Raw genomic sequence first — 22,339 nt, forward strand, 5'->3', positions numbered from 1 at the left:
TAGAACTCCATGGGCCAAGGGTATACGAATTCGAAGAGTCCGAATAAATAATTGAATTCGAGGCTTTTTAATCTTTCCACCAGCTCAACTGAGGAGCCAGCTCACTTGCTAGTATTTTGGAGGTGGGACAATGCCAGTAGCTGATCTCAAGTCCAGGGAATGAGAGTCATGCTGTCAGGCTAAGTGACTAAGGCCTAGCGGATGATGTCGTTGATAGCTAAATGCCGCGCGGTACGGCCGGCGGGGGATTAAGTGGCAGGAAAGACCGTGGCACTTAAGTCTTTGCTGCAGAAACAACAATTAAGGAAGCAAACAGTGACAACATGGCAGAGGACTGCATATGGTCTCGGCGCTCAGGAAATAACTATCTCAAAGGAAAGCGTGTCTATGGCCTGATTTCCATCTCGATGCATGGTCTAGTGAGGTACCTACTGTGAACGATCAATAAGTTTCTCTTCCATACAATATATTAAAAATTCGGCATCTACATCATACAATAAGGGAGTCACCACATTTATCGGCACGGTATCGTCTTAAGCAAGCAAATATGGGGACTCCCTAATTCGTTTATTGAGATTGTTTTTGTTATAGGTTGTTTTTGTTACTTTTTATTTTGCGTTGATGTTGGTCCAGCAATGTTACAATACATGAGTTGAAGGTAGGTACGCCAGTCAGGATTGTTGCAGCGTATCCAATGTAAGCGCGTTAATAATTTTAAATGTGGCAAATTATTCGCCTAATGAGTCTACCGCGTCGCCGTCGGTGCACTTTGACATACGAGAGCGAAGTAACGACACGTATTTATTTGACCAATAAAAACAAAAACAAAAGCAAAAAGGAAACGAAAACGAGTTTTACAAAGAATATTTATCGAAAATTAAATAATATTGAACTCAAATTTGAAATGCTGGAATTTAAATAAAGTGCTACTTAATGCATTACTTTTATCAAGTTTGGTATTAGAGGCCAAATGAAATTAAACCCCAATTTATACAATTCAAATATAGAAAGTATTTTTGAGTGCGTTAAATATTTATATGTCCCGAATTATACGCCCAATGCTTGCGGTATGCCGGTGCGCTTTGATACACGAGCCCCGTGTAATGTCGTCTCGATCCACCGTGACATTTGTCGTTTCGGAGTAATTAGTCAATATTTCTGTATTTTATGCAAATTTCGCAATGTTGTACAGTAATTTCACTCATTTTATTGTACACGTTCAAGGGATAAATTCCAGGTTTATTAAATAACGCGATAAAAAAGCGTCACATTTGCTAGGTTTCTTCCTCAAAACGTGTAAAGTTTAAACAAAGCACAATCTAAGCTTTGTTACGTGTTTATTATTCCTTGGTTCATTCTAATCTTCAATAGTCTAGAACAGTATCGTCCGTCTATTTTTCCAATCATTCGTGGAGAATGAAGAGGATACACTACTGTATCACGGCTAGCACGATAAGGCGCGACTTGAGCGAGAGAACCTAATAAAGTGCGAGATGTCTATGCGAGAATAGCAGTATCTCGCGCTTTGTCGCTCTCGCGCTAGTCGCATCCTATCGTGCTAGCTGTACAGAAGAGGTGTGTGGATCTTAAGTTTTTTCATAGCCAGTAAAGGTTAAAATTGACCCTGGACGGGTAAGCCGTTTAACGTGCGTATGGAAAATTTTTCAGGAGAGCGATTTAAAGTAATTTTTACGTAACTCTAATATCGATTTCTTAGGTTTTCGCGATTGTTACACATAGGAAATGAAACTATTTTATTTCCTATGTGTAACTAATGTGTAATGTTCCAATATATCAGTCAACCGTGACCATGGGACCTGTAAAGGGCCCGAAACGTTGGTTTGTTTGAAAAAACAAATATACGCGATTTAAATCCGGAAAAATAGTTTCATTTCTCATATCATAACTCTAATTTTATTTATTTAATGGAAAACTAGGATGTTTCAGTTTTCAGATTTTTTTCCTTAACGTGTTTACAACGCAGCTTTGTTTTTGTAGCTACGACTATTGTCATTTAAATTTCAACAATAACGCCATACAATTTAATCAATATTAAATGTGATTAATCAATATACAATTTAATCAATATCAAACTGCTTCCGTGGTCAAACGATTATCAAGCTGGTCTGACACGCAGAGGTCCCGGGTTCGAATCCTGGGCCGAGATATGTGTATGGCTTACATTTAATTCTCTCGTTAGTTTTCGTGTATTTTGTGAGCTTTATTATTTTGTGATAAAGCTTCTACGACAGAGCTTTTTTTAAATCCTTCTAGCCGCAAGCTCACCACCAGCTATGTTGTGTCAGTTATAAATTCATGGCAAATCTGTTGATTTGCAATACATTTTCGTGTTCATAACCAAACACACAATGTCAAGGTCTTTCTAATTTTATTTTAGTATATTAATTTATATATTTATTTTCTTGTGTGGTTTAGTTTATATTACTTTTTGTTTTATTTGCTTTCAGAGTTTGTGTATGTTGTTCGTCCCCTCACTTGAAAAAAAAAAAATGTAGAGGACGCTGCAATGTTAGTCAAGTTAAAACAATTTCATAAAAAAAGATTATAATAGTCTAGTGTCAATTTGAAATACTTGTAGCTAAGTCTTGGCGGTTGCGTTACACAAGACACCACATTGAAATGTCTTAAACAGAGATGGGCAAGCGCCCGGGTTTTAAACCGACACTTTGTTAACGCCAGGCTTAAATCCCAGTCAGAACCCATTAACGCACGAAATCGAGTTCAAGAACTATTTACAACGATATATTTGTCGTAAATCGTGTTATGTTCCAATGTAAGAATGATATTATTACAAAATGTTCATTCTGTTAAATCGATACTCTTGGAAATCGCAATGAAATAAATCGATGCAAAAAATCGTTAGATCGTATGCACTTGAATCGATTTTCATTTGAAAATCGAATCGTAATGTGCATCCTTATAACAATACATCCCTAAAGTAGTGAGAATCCACAAGATTAAATAGTGGATATTGTGTGGAGTTGCGTCTTTTTCGTCAAAAAAAAAATTTTACATCGAAATTTGTAACAGTTATGGAATTATATCAAATTCCGTGTTAGTTTCTTTACGACCATGATTTTCGGCAGAAATAGACTATAAACTTTGCTTATAAGCTTTGGGTAAAATCCGGGCTAAACCATCTTTGGTCTTAAACGATTTAACATAAAATCTGACTCCCTTATCCAGTTTAAAGTAGGGCAGTATATATACGTACGTAACGTAATAAGAGAAACAAGAAAACAGCCGTGTCTTACGTACATATTTCCCAGAATCATAACCAGGACTATCGGACTTTTTTTTTCTACTATCGGACATTATTTATTTCGTAAAAATTGACAAATTATTCTGAGCTCGTGTCACTAACTCATAACCATTCTTTTTTTATAATAAAATAAGTGTGCGTTTGACGTCCATCTCACCTGATGGAAAGTGACGATGAGGTGTCGACCTCATGCATTGATAGTGCATGCACGTCTAAATGATGCATATTCATTCACTCCTTGAAAAGAATCAAGTTACAGATTCAGGGAATTACCTTGCAGGCAAGGACTTCCATAGCCGTTCGCCATATAAATGTGGAAACGTAATGCTTTGTGTGTATCTTTGGAATACCCACAACAGGGGGGTGGAACCTCAGCTTACGTCTACTCCTCCGATGATGAAGGTGAAGGCGGAATAAAATCGTGAATTCCATCGCATACTTTTCATCTTGTAAAATATAGTGTAGTAAATTCCATATCTACGACGACGTACTTTCTAACTCGCTAGTTATACATTCTATCAGAATATCTCTAACTAGCACTTGTAGCGAGGCGCCAAACGTTTTGCAAATTGTTGCCATCGTTATCCATCCATCTTTGTGCGCAGGAAGGGAATAATTCAGATCAGAACGAGCGCTGACGGTGGCGCGGCGAATCTGTAATCGGCTTTTATCGCTCACATCTCAGAATGCCTGTTTTAACGGCTTTATGAGTTGGTATACTAGAGTGTGGTAAATATCTATCTTGTAATCTTCGATTTCGACTAAGCAAAGACGAAGATCTAGGGTTATCGAATTTACAAAACGTACTTTGCCTGAATTTAAGCGAGAAGCTAAATTAAATTTTGAGTTTACTTAAACAAAGTTCGTTTTGTAAATACCAAAAACACGCTTAGCTCGCCATCTCAGCTTAGTCGAAATTAAAGTTCGTTTTATAAATCTCAACCTTAATGCGGTGGTAGAGCGGGGTAGGTATAAACGTAAATTATATTCGGTGTTACTCATTATTGATGATTGATTATAGCGATAAATTTCCAAAATATATAGTTTTGTTAATCAACAGCTAGTAACTGTATAATTAGGACAAAATCAAAAGTTCAAGAAGTTTTTCTGTGCTCTAAAGTTTATGGTATAACATCACAGACCTTGGATATCTGGTGTGTGTATAACATATAAAACGAGGTCAACTAGTTACTTAAAGTGACGGTATTTCTGTAATCCTCAGAAACGTAGCATTGATTTTTGTCCATAGAACGATTTTTAGGTTTTTTGATTCCCTACATCCTCCAAATAAAAGGAATAAAAGTGTGCATAACATATATTTTTTATAATAACAAGTGACGAGGCGAACAAGTCATATGCCTGGTGGTAAACGACACGCCTATCCTATATAACAGTTGCAGTGCCACTCAGAGCCTTAAATCGCAGTGGCTCTGCCACTGCGTCCGACACCCTGAGACATAAATTTAAAAGTCCCATGTGCCTGTAATTTCACCAGAAGGCTTACACTTCCAAACTGGAACGCTGTAATGCTCACATTACTGTTTGGCGGCAGAAATAGGTAAGGTTGAAAAAACGCGACTTTTAATGTAGGTGACAAAAATGAATTGCTAAGAATTAAATTATTAGCCTATAGTGAATACTACGTGAACTATAAACTAGTTCATTTAGATAATTTTTAGATATGAATCAAATCATTAAAAACCTCGAATAATATAATGCACCTATATAATATACATGGAATTAATCAGGCAAAATAAATATATATTCCATATAATATATATGGAATTAAACAGGCAAAATAAATTTAAGTAACACCAGCACTGTATTTTTTTGTATTTTATTTTATAATTTATTTATTTTTAATGCGGCTATGGCAAAGGTAAAAAGTTTCATGCTTTTCACCAAAATCGAAGGCAATAAAATAAAACAAACACAGCTCGCTTTTAATGATGTTATATTCTGATTCAATAAGTTACTCACATAACATACTTTTTACATCTTACACAATGCGATATTAATTTACAAATATTTATCACATCCCGTCTTCTGCATATAAATTAACTTAATTATTTTGTACCTATTAAATATTGTTTTCGACTACAATGTACATTTTAGGGTATTTACGTAATTATGTTACTATGCTTTCAGTAGACGTGTTAAGTCTTTATTATAATTTAGTACAACTTCAAGAACATGTTGTTTGCAGCATTAACTGTAAAATATCTAAATAGTAATAGGCGTGAAGACGATTGTTGAAATAGAACTGATGCGATTACTCGACTTTAATCAAAGTATAGCATTGTCATTGTGAATTCTTCTTGTGTTTGCGTCCAAGTAATGAGCTTTCTATGTCTGCACTGTATACAAAACCAAGTAAAGACCCTTATAGTGATCAACTTATGACTATATCATTAACGAAATGATTTTGTATCATTACGTTTCAATCATGTTCAACTTCAATATTAATTAATTCTATCAGTTGATAATAATGAGGTGAAATTAAAATGCTCTTTTACATATATATAGAAGTTTATTTATATAAATGGAAGTCGTCTAATCAGTGGTATATAGAACAGTTAAAAACAATATGTATAGTCTAAGTAGGCTTTGATTTTTTTTATTTTGTCTAAGTAGGTTCGTTTACTAGGTAGGTACATACGTTTATTAGAATTTTAATTTCACATGAATTTCAAGGAGCTTAATTATTAATGAAAAATCGGGAAATTGTAGACAATATCCATGACTAATCAAAGTTGCTGGACGTTGTAGATCCTAAAACAATTCAAAGTATGTAGTACATATTTTGATTTATGGGAGAGTGCAATAACTACAGAACTTTTGACTTGGAAACAAATGAACTTAGGTATTTAATTAAATGCACAAATTACATCATCCGAATGACGACGCGAGCCAAGTAAATTATAGGCTGACCAAAACATTCATGAAAGTTATTATTATTACCGATCGAGTTCTTAGGTTTTCAGTATTGTTAAATATAGGAAATAAAACTTTTTTTAGGATCTAAATTGCTATTTGTTTTTTCAAACAAACCAACGTTTCAGGTTCTTTTCAGGTCAGCTGACTGTGATGGTAAAGTCATCAATCAGTTTTGTCTAATATTAACTATATCTTTAAGTATACCTATTGAAAAATAGGGTGGTTTGCATTAATATTAGACATAACTGGGTGATGACTTGAACATCTCAGTCAGCCGTGATTATGGGACCTGTTAAGGGGCCGAAATGTTGGTTTGTTTGGAAAAAACAAATATACGCGATTTAGAAAAATAGTTTCAATTCCTAAAGTTATTACCTACTCAAATTTTTATGTATGACTGTACACTTTGTGGTAAATATGGTACGGTCAAACTCATAAATCGACACGACCATGCTCGGCTAATTGCGGCCTTATCGCTTCGCATTATGCGTTCATTAATTGTTGCAGTTTTAATGGTTTACGATTCCAACGAACTCCTTTAATTTATACGCCAATTGTTATATTTCTCATTTATTTTCCAATCAACGTTTCAGCCTATTATTTCTAACTACGATTTGCATTACAATTGTTTCATAAACTTTTATTGCTTCTTATTTATTTAGTTTACTAAAATAAAGTAATATGAATGAACGGCATACGTTTTTGTACAGAAACTGTCGTGGGAAAGTGGATTTAGGTACCTTACTTATAGTTTTTCCGTTTTGTTGCTCACTGAATCCGAACTTAAGTTGGTTAATATTTCATTTTCGTAATGGATGTTAAAGAGACTGTTACAAACAATGATATAGTTTTTAAGTTTTCAATAATATTATTTTTTCCGTTTGATATAAACATCGCAGAAAGTCACAAAATATATTTACACGTATGTTTCCATTCATTTAGTAGTTTTAGATAAACTATGTTGTGTTTTTGTTCTTCGGTAATCTTTATGTTTACGTATCAACTGTTATTATGTTTTTGTAAATTAAAAATATTAATGTTAACTAACAGCCAAGTTAAGAAAACAATACACATGCTTTACGGAGATAATTTGAATTTAAACAGAATTTTAAATAAAAAAATATATCAGACCATATTTGAACAGCAGACATAAGATATGAACTTCTCTCTGACCTGATAAATTCTAATGAGTAGTTATTAAAACTCAATGCAGTAAACACTACTTAAGAACTGTAATTATGAATATGGATGTACTAAGTTTCTTTTATATTTCTTACGAGTGTTCTTAAGCTACGCTACCAGCTGGTGCTGGTAGCGAAACTTGGTTTAAATAAGGCCAATGCAATATTTTTTAATACTTCCTGACGAAACCTCAGGAAAAATGATTAAATGGCTGATTTTAGACCCATTATGATTGAACAGACAGTTCTATTTTTCTGAAGAAAATTCCTCCAAGATTCTTATTTTAGGAATATTTTCGTAACAGCATTGTGAAATGTACCCGATTATTATAATTTTGATGTAATTACCTTTTTAGCAAATTTATGTACTCGTAATCAGTTGTATTGGTCAAGGTTATTGCTTTTAATGTTTTGGTCGATCTGTTGTCAACAATAAAAATCTAAAAATAGCAAAGAAAATAAAATACGACACGATCAACAAACAAAGAATTAAATTATTGCCCCGAATCGAATAAAGAAAAATATATTATTTTATAACATCCATGAAAAAAATAAATAAGAAGACAATCTATATACACTAGAATCTATATAATACAATCCTAAGCCTAATATTCACACTGGATATGTTAACTGGTACCTATGAAGTCTTTACTGAAGCTGATTACAACTAATGATAATTCATTAATATTAAAGCAAAGGAACATTTTACAAAATGCCTGTTTAAAGTCCGTCCTGACACTTTATCGATATATAAATAATACATTATATCCCATTGGTCCAACCAACACACTGAAATCCGAGTTTATCGTTACTAACATTTCATTCACATATACCTTTACACTTTAGGGTGTGATCGAAACCTTATTCTTCACATTCTCGAACAGGGCATTCTCTGGTTGTACCAGGACGTAATATAGTAATTCACTGTTGTTAGACACAAACGATCTAAGAGCCTCTATAGTCAATCTATCTAAAAAGTCACTTTCACGTGTTAAGCAGTGATTCTATACTGAAAGGATTATGTTTTCTTGTTCCCCCGTTTTTGGACAAATCCTGCTCGGTCGATGTGCCTCCGCCACTTAGGTCTAAAGAGACGGCCCTGCCAGAATCAAAGTCGAACTTTTCGAAATTTCCGGCAGAAGTTCCGAATTGTTTGAAGAATGATGATTGGGGATCGGGTATGGGGCTGAAATTGCGTCCGGAATGTGCATCTGATGTTGAACTGTCAGAATTGTTTATTCCGTCAGCTCCAGATGGTGCTCGTAGTCTCCCTTGCAGAGAAAAGTCTTCAGGCGCTGAGTCCGGACAAGAGTCGCCACCTACAACGTCGATCATATCCTCTCCATCCCCATCATCCGAGTCAGAATATACTCCGGTATTCCTGTGCTGAGCAAGGTACTCCGCTTTCAAAGCTTCCAAGTCAACAGCAATGCCTTTCGCTCGCAGCTTTCTTGCTTGGCGTTCCAATGCTTTTGCCAGCTTCTTTCTTCTTCTCGCCCTGTTGGAAAAACCAATAGGGCCTAATTAGTAAGAACCTTATAAAACAGTCATAAAACAGACTGTACGTATGTACGAACGTATAATTTTGTAGAATACTACAAAAATGGGACGTAATAAAATAGTTCTTTGTAAATTTTTGTACCCATGATGCAACCCTATGTCTATCTATGGATACAACCGATGTTTAATAACAAAACCTATTTCGAGCGGTGCTATAGTCATGGTTTATATTTAAATAGTACCTATGCCCTTGGCTGTTACGTTGTAAAATATCAATAATACTGAAAATACTGAGTAAAGTGTTAGAAGTTGAAGTGTAAAATGTGGCTTGTAAGCTGCTCACCTCTCTCTAGCTCTAAGCTCGTGCGGTGGGATTGGTTCACCGGAGCAGGATTGCGGGTGCGCATTGTGCGCCGGCCGCCCCGGGCCTTTCTTTGTATGCTCTTTCTTGCGCCACTTTGCTCGACGGTTTTGGAACCAAACCTGATGGAAAAGAAATACATTTATTTAGAAGCGGATATGCGAACAATTTTGTCTAGACTGTAGTATCAACCATAAAACACGGCGATGACAGCATAATGGTCTAGAACGGATTCAGGACTTCGCGAAATGTTTGTGTGTGAAACCGATAACTCCATAAAATATATTAATATATTTATAACATAACATCGTGCTGGAGTGGCCTATCCAGTCTCCGGACCTGCACACTATATAAAATTTTGGGGTTTGTATAAAGTACAAAGTCTAGCGCCACACAAACACCAAGTAAGAACTAAAACGTCACCTGCATCAAGAATGGTACGCTAAACACTAAAAAGCTTGTCAGTTCTCTACCCGAAAAAATTCTGCCTTAATTAAGGCTTACCTATCAAATCTAGATTTAAAAAAAAAAAGAAATGAAACTATTTTTCCGGATTTAAATCGCGTATATTTGTTTTTTCAAACAAACCGACGTTTCGGGCCCTTTACAGGTCCCATGGTCACGCTTGACTGAGGTGGTACGGTCTTCAACCAGTTATGTCTAATATTGATGCAAACCACCCTATTTTTTCACTATAGTTACAATAGTTATTAATTAAATACCTTATTTTTAATTTTACAAACAAAACATTACAATTTACGCTATATTAAGTTTTACAAATTATTTTATTGAATGTATTTTCGAATGAAAAAAATTTTTTTAAAGAATAAATATTAGTATCAATGTGTACAAATTGTTTCAATTTGATTTTCCCCATGAAACTGAAACTTATCGTGGGTGCTCAATACTTTTAGGTTATATGTTTGTTTTTGAAAGTTGAGTAGCTACGGTACCTATTATAGATATTATGTCTTTCTCAATGATCATAAAAATATCAGATACGTTAGTGAGGAGGACGATATACTGTGTTTTTTTTTTAACTGGGACAGTATGGGTTAAACTTAACTACATATCACATTGGGCAGTTTAACTACATAATGCAACATATATTAGATAAACATACAAACAACACTAATTTTTCGTATATGTGCAATTAATATTTAGTGCAAGTTTTAATTAAAACCTTATACAATATATCTTATACCATATTTATGCTCATCTAAAATTACACACATAGGTACTGTGCAAATGTTTAAACATATTCAATAAAAATGAACTTTGTTGTACTGTACTAGTCTCTGTGATACATGTAGTGCAGATGTATAGAGTACGCAAAATGTATATATAACAAACTATAAAGTTTGTAATGTTATGTCAAAGCGTGCAATATCTTGTGAATGGAAAAACTGATGTACAGTCGATGCCTTAAGATACAACATCCTAACTATCTATTTGGTTCTGAGTAGTTAAGTGTGAAGAAGTGTTTAGTAAACTTAACCTTTAACTTGTGAGCCGTAAAATTCTTTTCGATATAACTACCTTGTTGTATCATTAGTGTATGACATTTTGAAATACTTTTTGAGCCAATTTGATTTTTAATTAGATATAAATACAATTTTTATCGAAAAAACTGGAATTCCTTTACACTTTTCTGTCGAAAGCATAAGAAGGCTTTTAGAACCAAAAGGTGGGCTAGGGGGTCAGATATCTTAGGGTACCGACTGTACATACTTATGTCCTTTGACATTTTTGTTGGATTTGTAAATGAATGTCTGGTGATTGATAATAATGATATCAGATAACTTTGTGACATTTCAATTGTAACCAGTATCTTGCATTCCACCTTTTTATATTACGTTTTATATCACCAATATTACATAATTTAAAAAAATTAGCTTTCTTTTTTCATACAATAAATCACATTGTATTGAAGTGTTGTGTCTTCACCGCAAATCAATGAATCGGCGTTTCATGCACAGCGTGTATATGAACGTCGTATCCAATACGCTAGTACATAGATATTGATATTTTTATGTAATTATTTTTCTAGGGTACAGGGTAATTACAAGGACTTCAGAAACAGCGGAAAGAAAATCATCATTTTGCGTCATATTTTCATTGTTTACGTAATGTAACATTAGTGTTGCAAAAGGGTTAAATAATACTCAATAATATCATGAAAGAATTTGACACCCTTATACTTAATCATCAAAAATATTGAAATATAAAACAGTGTCAATGACATCAAGTCAATGAAATTATATATTTAAAAAAGGCAGATAAGTTACTCTATCTGCCTGCAAGTCCTAGTACAGTGTTTTTTTGTAATTTCGTTAGAAGAATGTTTTGGCTATAATAACAGCAAAATAAATTTATTCGTTTTTCAATAGCAATAGCTAATTTCGCAAAAACAATTATGATTGGATAGAATTTTTCAATGTCAAAGGTAAAAAGTAAGATAAACATAAAACACATAACATATTGTTAACCTGAAAAATTACAAAAAAGACGAAAATATTCGAAAGCTAGACAAAGTGCAATCAGTCTGCATCGAGCAAAGGAACGAACCTGATATTTGTAAAATTGCGTAATTTTATTGAAATTTGAAGAAAAATACCATCGTGTGTATTTAGAAAATTAAGAAGACATGAACTGTAAACATTTTTTTCTTCCTAGAACAACGTCAACAATTCCCTGCCATGTCTCAAGCTTCTAACAGGTGTCTTGCTGCTTGAGGTACAGCAGTACATCGCAAAAATATTAGAGTTCAATTAAAAAGACATCAAGACATAGGCGGTACGATTGAGCATCTTTTATGGGCCATAATTAAGACATATACATTAAAGAAATCCATCAAGAGAGTCGTCCTTTTGTAGCACACCACACGTCTAGGTGCAATTATACGTTTAAGGGCATCATAAAGCCTTTAGGTGCCGCATCTTGTTTAGTGCACAAAGGTGCGCTTGCGCCGGCCGAGCATCAATTGAGACATTAAATCTGAATGCAGCGGTGCGCATTTTCATGTAAATTAGATAAGAGCACAAGTATATGCAACCCAGTCTGCATCACGTGCTCTCTAATTAAAATTTATGGAATTATATAGCTAACGTCCCAGTGAAAGTAAACAGGATATCGTACAAACTTTATTTCCTTTTCGTGGTACAATGATGAATGACTCCGAATCAATAACTTTCCTACTGATGACTATACGTTTCTAAAAGGTAACATTCAATGACTTTTGACTAAGTATAAAATTTTTCATGTAAGTAGTTTACAAATGAATATTAATGTTAACCAAATACAATGTGCCTGAACGTTGAAACATTCTATTAGTGTAATCTGTTACAGGTAGGCTACCCTTCATTGAAAAAATACCGTTAGAAGCACATGTGCAGGTTAAGTGGAGCATGTGCCGTCCAATTTTACGAGCGACCCATCGCGTTTTATGGCAACCGGGTCCCGGATTAATTTGGATTAATTTAATAAAATTAAACCAACGTTTTCGCACGACGTCGACGTCATAATTATAATCTGTCAGGGTAAGCGCGCTCCATTATTGTGATCTCCTTGTTTATCGCCAATGTATTACTGGAATGAGCAGAAAAGGACGATTTTACAAATGCAATAGGGGTTTGTTTTTGTATTGGTTTGCATTTTCGATTACCGCAGGAAGGTGACCGTTGGATCGATCTATTTTTTTTTTGGGATTACCACGCTTGAGGAGTTGCTATTTAACTCTGTATATAACACGAATGCGACTACTTGACTGAAATATATGTAATTATTATAAAACTATGATAGGTATAGATTATATAATAAGTACTCAATAATTTTAAGTACCTATAAGTGTTGCAATTTTTTCTGGCAATTATTTTATGTTAGTAATAAAGAATTGTATTTACCATTTAGTTAAACTTTCTATTCGCATTTAAAGGTAATCGTTGAAAGTTATAATACCTCACTAATTAGTAGTTTTATTATTGTGACTGTGGTTAAATTAATGTTCTTATACGTGAGCCTGTCTAATCCTAAAGGCCAATTAAAAGTACTGCTTTTTATATAACAATAGAATTAAAATTAACAAGACTAAATAATTTAAAAGCAAAAATATATGCGCTTTTCGTATAGAAAATTTAGATAGTTTAACATTGGAACTGACCTGGATCAAGTGTCGCTTACAAGTAATATAAATTAAAGATATCAGGCGTCACACCTATTGATTACATTGTTTAGAAAAGTTCCTTTACTACTAGGAACAAAATTTATTGTGGGATTCATTGTCCATGACACCCTGACCAGAATCAATTCAGAGAAGATATTTTTGTGAACTGGTTCTACCAGGTATGAAAGCCAAGAGGCTTGAGATTCGATGGTTGGAATATAAAACTTCAACTCGCTATTGTTTAGCTAATTACGCAGTATAATTAATTATACTAGTGCCAAAGGTAATTAATTTTACGTAAAAAAAATCATTTCAATGTAAACATGCTTAAAACATTTCCGAGCATAACATTACTCTGTTAAAATCCAGTTAATCTAGATGCAATACTGTAAAAACAAGGCTATCTAAATGGTAGTAAATTTACTATATATATATTTTATTGATCGTTATTGCGTATCACAAAAATGTCCATGTTTGCGTAAACATTCCCATGCTGTTTTAAATCATTTACTTGGCTCATATAATAAAGCCAACATGTTTCTGTTGTTTGTGGAGAGTACGAGCCCCACCTACTGTGGGGTCGGCCTCGGCATGAGGCGCGTGATCGGACTTAGATTACGGGGCGTGTTTACGCTGCGGGATACGCCATACACGGAGCTCGACCAGCCGGCAGTAATGAATAGTATATTCAAGAAGTGGAAGAAATCTCAACTTTAACAATTGAAATAACGTATCATTTAGCGTATTGTATGGCAGCCATATTGAAAATTGCGAAAAATAAATTTTGTCCGTACAGATAAGACGTAGGTAACTACTTATTCAGTAATATTCCATTAGCATTTTTCAAAATGGACGCTGTACATGCGTTTTTAGGCGACAGATAAAAATTTGCTCTAATCCGACTGAAAATTGGTATGTATGGCGGCCGTATTGAAAAATGGCGAAAACCTAATGGAATATTATTATTATAGGAATCTCTTCAAGACTGAATAAGTAGTAGTAGTACTTACGTCTCATATGTATGTAGTCTGAGACCACAAATATAAGAATATTGTCATTGCATTTACAAAGTATTTACATCCGACTTTGGTATATAAGAAACTAACCTAACGTTTTAATCAAACCTTCCCCGGGTCTAATCGAAATACATTGATTACGGGATTGGCTTGGAGCGGTAATAGTCGACCTGCTCCCTCTCTAATGAGTCAACCGCATTTCTCCTTGCCCTCCCTTAGTCATTAATAGTGGCTGAGGGAGGTGTGTGATTATCTCTCTTTTACTTGGAGAAGGAAAATTGGTTTTTATATTGGGAAAGTGGGAGCTGTTTATTCTTATTCAGGCTTTGTTACTTTTGTAAGGAAAAATCAATATTCATTTAGGTGTTTATTTACTTATTCCACATAGAAAACAATATACAACACACACACATACTTGATGAAATAAGTAAATTCTGATGTTTTAATTATGTTTTCTCACTCATGCCCGGAAATGTATGCATTACTTTCAAAAAACGAACACGGAAAGTTTATCATTTATGGACCGTGGGACATCTTCCCGGTCAAGGTCTGCAAAGTAAGTATGAAAATCCATTACTGTCCCCTTCTCTAAGCTTTTAAATCTACCTACTAATAATGAACTATGTAAACAGACAAAACAAAAACTCATACAGCCAACTGCCCAATGTTTATAATTGCGAGAATTAAAAATACCAACTGTACCGCTTACTTAAAAAAAGAAATGGCGGTAACGTTTAAACTAAAGTGTTTTGGTATTCTTTTGTTTTTTCGTCTTTTTTCTATTTTGGTCGCGAAAATGAGTGCTACTAAGAAGAGCGATAACGACAATACAGTAGATATACATTCAAATACATCATCCGAAGTTCAGCAGACTACTATTAATTTGCCTGGAAAAACAATAACATTTTGTTTTAACAATTGAATTATTTAAATTTTAATGTCAATTAATATTTTTTACTTCATCTATTATACATCTTCCTCTCTGTAGTCTTTTATTATTTCCTCACATTGTTTGAGAAAACTTCTATATATGCATCGGCGGGAACGGGGATTGCTTGACCCATATAAATACAAGACCTCGCAGGCGCTCATCCTTGTAACTCATACTCGTCCAACAATCCTTTACTTCCCGGCCTCTGCAATAATGTACTATACACAGCTATTGTAACAGAGTCAAAATAAATATAGATGTACATCCAAATTTTGTAAGTATATGTACCGATACCAAATAAAATGATATGTACCGATACCAAATAAAATGATATGTACCGATACCAAATAATAATAATAATAATAATAATAATAATAATGTTTATTTCCTCACCAACAACCAAAATAATAACAGTATTACTTAAGCTAATGTATACAAGAAATCTGGTTGTGGATCGCTGGTGCCTGTGATAGGTAATAAAATTACCTGTGTTACTGGTCACCAGGGTTCCACTCGGAAGCTATGTAACGTGCTTATTGCTCAGTAACAGCAAAACTGACTATTTTAACAATTTCTATTGGTTGATGTTAGTACTTACTTAGGAAATAGTGTTACTTAGAAAATAATGTGTGTGTGTGTGTGTGTGTGTGTGTGTGTGTGTGTGTGTGTGTGTTATGTGTGTGTGTGTGTGGGTATGGATTACTTTAATACTTCTAAAATTTTTTCCGTGTCAGAGTATGTTTGCTTGAGCAGCCATGCTTGCAGTGTCATTTTACACTTGTATGTGTTAAGATTGTAAAGCGATAAGATTTTGTGTAATTTATTATAAATGTGAGGTCCAAGAAAAGCGAAGAATCTACGGCCAAATGATGTCCTGATGCGTAGGGATGTTGCTACGAGATGATTGCGGCGGATGTCTTCCTGTCTGTACTGTGTAATAGAGTGTTGTCTAACAGCAGAATCACTAATAAATAGTTGCCTGACTGTCATCACCTGGCAGTATTCGTATAGATCAGTTGTGGGAAAAAGGCGTGGCTTAAAACAACACACCTTCAGCACTGCTCTCTGAGCGCGTTCCAGTAAAATGAGATGTGTTCCAGCAGCACCCCCCCACGATGTGATGCAATAACTCAGTAAAGACTGACACAGCGCTAGATAGACCATCTTCATAACATTCGGTTCAGCAGCTTGACGTAATTGTTTGAAAATATAAATGAGTTTGCGTATGCGGCTAGCGATATAGTCGATATGTGATTTAAATGTTAGGTTATGGTCGAGTACAACGCCGAGATATTTTATTGATGTCACTTTTTCAATAATATATTGGTTGTTATGTAAGGGTGGGGTGTCGATTGGTTTAGCAGTAATTTGTAAAGTTTCATTATCAGGTATTATATAATTGCGGATGGTAAAATGAACTACTTTGGTTTTAGTTAGATTTAAAGTTAGAAGGCTGTTGTTAAGCCATTGTCTTACAGAGTCAAACCCAATTTGGGCAAGACGGTACGTATCGGACATGGTTAAATAAAATGAATTACTGTTAAAATTGATTTTATTGAATATCATGACGTTTTCAACATGAAGCCACCCACGACGTCCCACTGTTGGGCACGGGTCTCTTCTCAGGCGAGAGTTTAGGCATAGTCCATCACTCTGGCTCAATGCTGGTTGGGGTCTACACACGGTTTCCAAAGGTTGTGAACCTTGAGGAAAAGCTCATGGTAAATTTCAAATTAAATTTCGCAAATCAATTCTGAAAACCTTATAGGTGCGAGCCCGGATCTTTTTCTGTGTTTGGGAGGCGGTAGGTAAAACCATTAGAAAAAAAATGCCCATGTTCATGACATTCATTTATATTTTGTGAAATTACTCTTAAAAAAAACCTTTGATCTCATAGTACTCAAAACCGCATCTGTTTGCCAAACTAGGGCCACCGCTCTACCACCTGAGCTTCAGATCGAGTCAGCGATATCTTATTATTAGAATTTATACATGTCTTTCAATTATAATGTAAAGGCAAGGAGAAGTGATTTAAGTTAACTAAAAGTGTGCTTAATGCACGTAGGGGAATCAATTCAGGTGAATTGACTTAACGCAATGTTATTACTTTCTAGCCATACCTAAGTGCAGATAACGTTTCAAAAACACGCTCACATACACAAGCATCCCCCTATGCCGTTACAATGTTGTTCGTTTTCTCGAAACAGTTGACTATCGGCGTTCTTACCTATTATCGACACTCGAAAAGACCGGCATCAACAAATAAATCCCTTGCGAATTGCCTACTTACAAGTCGAAAAACGACATTCATACGGAAACCATTTGTGGAAATCACATTGTGGTTGCGTTCGACCCCTTAGTTGGTGTAAATAAGTCGTCCCTTCTCGAGACATTGACTTCTATTTAGAAAGAGGGGTCTTAGAAATAGAGACATAAAAAGCGATTTATATTTTTTTCCCACTTTTGTAGAATACCAGACACGATAATTGGCAGACTGAAAGTTTTTTGCTATCGTATATAAGCTAGTATTTAGTAGCGGAAGGTTGGAAGAAGGAAAATGTCTTGGCTTCGTAACATCAGGGAGTGGACCGACATCAAGACCCTGGAACAACTGTTCAGGCTAGCTCTGGACAAAGAAAGATATAGAAAACTGACTGCCGACCTTCTATAATGGAGAGGCACTTGAAGAAGAATATAAGCTATTATACAGACAGTGAAAAATGTAATAAAATAGTCTAAGAAAAAATTGATGACGGTGTAATAAAAGTAAATATATGTAATTTCTGTTAACTATAGCATATAATATGTTTACTTATTATACTTAGTTTATGATCACGGGTCCAGAAAAGTTCTCTGGTCACGGTGCTGGCTGAATTCATTATTGTGTTGAATTCAAAGAATATAAACCTTTTAAAATTAGATAGTTTGACTATATGACTTTGATAGATAGATCTGTTAGTAAGAAAATAATTTGAGAAAAGTTACTATTAAGAAAATATTCTTTATATTATTGAAAATGCACTCTTTTTAAATCTTCCACAGCTATAATTTCTAAAACATTTTCAGTCCAGATCAGCATATTTCTAACAAGCATTTACTTTGACAAGAAAATCAAATTATAAATGAGCTTATTCAAAATACGAATGTTAGTTATTTATTAACTTGAATGACTTCGACCAAGCATTTCAATTTATATATAAACGAGTTGATCACTAAACTCAGTTGCACACGCGTGAGATGCTACGTGAGTGTAGATGATGTGTGCGTAAATAACATAAGTTAGGCAGATGACAAGGTGCTGTTGGCTCCGTCACCCAGCACGTTTAGGAAACTTGTTGCTGTCTGCGAGTCCTATGCCGCGTCACATGGTTTGGTATATAACGCAAAGAAGTCAGAGGTCATGGTGTTTCCGGCAGGAAATAAATGTCCTACTGTTGTACCACCGATTACATTGAAAGGGGTAGCTCTTAACAGATTGTTTAAATTTAAATATATAGGACATTTAATTAAGCCTGATCTCAGTGAGGATGATGATATGGAGAGGGAGTGGAGAGCTTTGTCAGTAAAGGCCAATATGTTGGTTCACAGGTTTGCTCGATGTTCTGTTGCAGCAAAGACAACCGTTTTCAAGGCTTACTGTTCTTCTTTTTACGCGGGTAGCCTGTGGAATCGACATACATAAAAATCGAACAATTCTCTACGCACTCAATACAAAAATAACTTTAGGATGTTGTTGCGGCTGAAGAAGTTTTGTAGCGCGTCTGCAATGTTTGCGGAAGCGAAGACAGACTCCTTTTCTGCCATACTACGGAAGAAAATCGCTTCTCTTTTAAAAAGACTTCGCAACAGTAGCAACAGCATCCTGATAATGATTGCTAAGAAAGTGGAGGGACCTCTCATAAGGCCCCTCATAAATTTTACGCGATCTTTGTTTAAAATAATTTACTAACATTTATAAGTCTATTTACTAATTTAATATGGATTTACGTTGTCCGAAAATAAATAGATTTTTATTATATTATTATTAAACTACCGAAAACTTTTGTGCAAATAAAAACATGGAAAAAACCGAATGCAATAACTGAAAATTCGGAAACATTTTGCTGACGTAATACTATCCTACCAACTGAATTTATATTTTACCGAAAACTATTGTTGGCCATTTTTATCGTAAAGTAAAAATTTGAAAGCGACCTACTAAGGTCGCTTTGTGTACTAACACATGTGTACTAACACATTTTATAAATTTTGGTGTTGGTTAAATTATTTCATTATAAGAAATGCCATTATGAGTGACAGCGTTTCCCATAAAGATCCAATGGTCTATTAATACTTAATAATTATTATACTTAGTTAACCGAAAAGTTGTATAAGAAGAGAACTATGGGCGTCGTAGAAATTCGTCAGAAGCCGATATCCTTAGGGCATCTAATAAAAATTCACAAGTTGTGGTAGGGAAGGGCCGTGTGGTCACCTGTCGTTTCATGCTCGATTAATTTTTGACCTTGTTCACTCGTCCAGCCATGATGTTTGGCAAAATACCCAATTTTGATACTGAATAACTTATGAAGATAAACGTTGTTGAAGTAGCATTGAATCAAATTCGTGCTTTTTTCTATCTTGGACTGAAGTTTGTGCCTTTGAAACGCCGTAACTGTAACGTTGAAAATAGCACTGCAAGCAACTGAAAAGCCAGCACAACAATGTAACAATTTGTAAACTGTTTCACTCGAGGATTGCGAAACACATTTTTGCAACTTTATTTCATGGTGTTGTCGTCTCTTTTGTCGCTAAACCTCACAAATTGATATTCGAACGGTGTGATAGAGACAGACATAAATTTCACACGTCCTGCGAGATCGCTACGTGCAAACTCAGCATTATTTCAGTAGGGCTGTCATATTATTACAATTTTTAAACGTAGGGAGAGTTAATTTTGGCATTTGTCATACATAACGGTCTACGGTGTACTTATATTTACATTTAAATTCAGTATTTGATTATTTCAATGGGACGCTAAATTTACTAATTACATAATTAGGTCACTTAGAAGAACCGCCATTTATGAATTAATGGTGTGGACTGAGACGTTTTTAGGAAATCGTACGGAGATAGTGGTACACAACCATTCACTGATTGCTCTCAGAGATTTTAAATGATTACGCTGACCTCTTTTTAGTGAATGTGAGAGCAGATTCTATTCTTATGTAGGTTAGTATGGTACGATAATCCGCGGCCACAAACTTCTTATTTCGTATTTATTAGCTGTATGGACTGCTCAGTAAGCTTAAATCCCATAGAGCATGTTTGGTACGCGCTAGAGAGATTTTAGATTTAGTTAGTTAGACAACGCTAATGGAAGTATTGTTAAAATCTTTTTGAAAATTTGAAAATTAATAGAATGCCACATTATCTTAATTAAGTTACCTAAATAAAAAGAAAGACACGTTTGTGGGCAAAACTACGATACGTTATTTTTTAATAACAAGTTGTAAATTTTTTTTAATATATTTTTTAATTTTAATATGAAACAGAATATGAAAAATATTACATTACATAGAATTAATTACACGAATCAATCTCATGCATTTCCTTAAATTTAAATGGGTCACTTAAAACAGTGATACATAAGGACCCGTTATTTCGCATACCTACGTAATCTACCTGAACAAGTCCTATTCAATTTTAAGTGTTTCATGTAATTATTTCGTACTGTACTTACGTATATATATTAATGAAATGATATATCCGTACCATAATATCTATCTATTCATCTGCAAAGATATTAATAGGGAACCACGTCATAAATCAACAGTTACTTATCATTCACACACCGTCAATAATTGCCACACTAGGTCGAATGGTTTATATAAACATGAAACATAGTATCTCATTAAGAGCAGTAATTACATTAAATCACTTTGATACGTAGCTTGTCTCGTTTGCCACTTGCTAGTGAGAAAATTATTCATGACTGATAATTTGGCGCCTCGGGACAGCCCTATGAACATGCTTCGTGTCTATCTTTTACCGCTAAGCCTAGGGCGGTGAACGCGGCTCAACTTCGATAGCGACGCACCGAGAGAGACAACACTAAGCGGAAAACTCAAGCTAAAGATAAGGACGCAACAATCTCCTTAAATTTTATATTCTATCCGCATTTTGTCGCCTAAGCGTTCCATTTAGTGTTCCATATTTAAACCTCGCGCCGTTCTTTTTTCTTCTCGACTGAGCGGAGAATGTAGGCGATTTTCTATTTTATTTTTTATTTTTGGGGGTGTACCCAGCCAGCGGTGAATGTGTGCAGAATACTGATGTGTGCGTGCGACCGCCGACGCCCTGTTAGGGAATGAAATTGGCATATAAATGTAAATTTTATGCTATGAATTTTAAAATGAAGTCGATATTTCCACGCTCTCTGTACACCAAGAGGCTCTTTCGCAAGTTTTAAATAGAAGAAATTAGATTATAAAAGCCATTTTTGGCTAAAAATGAGCTTTAAGCGATTTTTTTAACGCACATTGGATGATTATTTTTCTCTATGACTCTCTATGTCTCATGGTTACCATTTTTCAACATTTACTACAACAATTACAATGTTACGAAGGGTTCAAACTTTTACAAAAGCTAAGTCAAAAACTGTTTGTTCTTTGCTTACAGTATGAACTGTCTCCTGATAATGAGCCATTCCACAACGTAAAAAAAATCACAGTAACTTTAAGACAACGTGAAATATACGAGTATTTCCTGCTAAAATGGAAATGCTTTGGGGAAAGAAATAGGAATCAAAGAAGAGGAAAAAATCCACTTTAGAGACGCAAACAAGTCACTTTAACTTTATTGAGCTGTAATCGAATTGTGACGTCCCTGCGAGCCGAAGCGCGCTCGAGGTCGGAGCGTCGGGATCTGCAGCCATCCTTATCTGACCTGCCCATTTAAATCTATGCTATTCAATCGTGCCGTCTCAC

At 34.7% G+C, this 22,339-nt stretch overlaps 1 protein-coding gene across 1 annotated transcript in view; it reads right to left on the bottom strand.

Annotated features, from left to right (window-relative positions):
- Window positions 1–7,792: 7,792 nt before the first annotated feature.
- The window catches only part of LOC113228418 (homeobox protein unc-4-like), a 54,292-nt gene continuing 39,745 nt past the window's right edge, over window positions 7,793–22,339 (bottom strand). The window contains exons 3-4 of the mRNA XM_026461716.1: window positions 9,245–9,384; window positions 7,793–8,899 (exon numbers count right to left, since the gene is read on the bottom strand). Of these exons, the coding sequence (XP_026317501.1) occupies window positions 8,386–8,899; window positions 9,245–9,384 (654 nt within the window). The 3' untranslated portion in view covers window positions 7,793–8,385. The remainder of the gene's footprint in view (window positions 8,900–9,244; window positions 9,385–22,339) is intronic.

The sequence above is a fragment of the Hyposmocoma kahamanoa genome, unplaced genomic scaffold (assembly GCF_003589595.1).
Source record: "Hyposmocoma kahamanoa isolate Upper Pololo Valley unplaced genomic scaffold, ASM358959v1 232, whole genome shotgun sequence".
Classification (NCBI taxonomy): Eukaryota; Metazoa; Arthropoda; class Insecta; order Lepidoptera; family Cosmopterigidae; genus Hyposmocoma; species Hyposmocoma kahamanoa.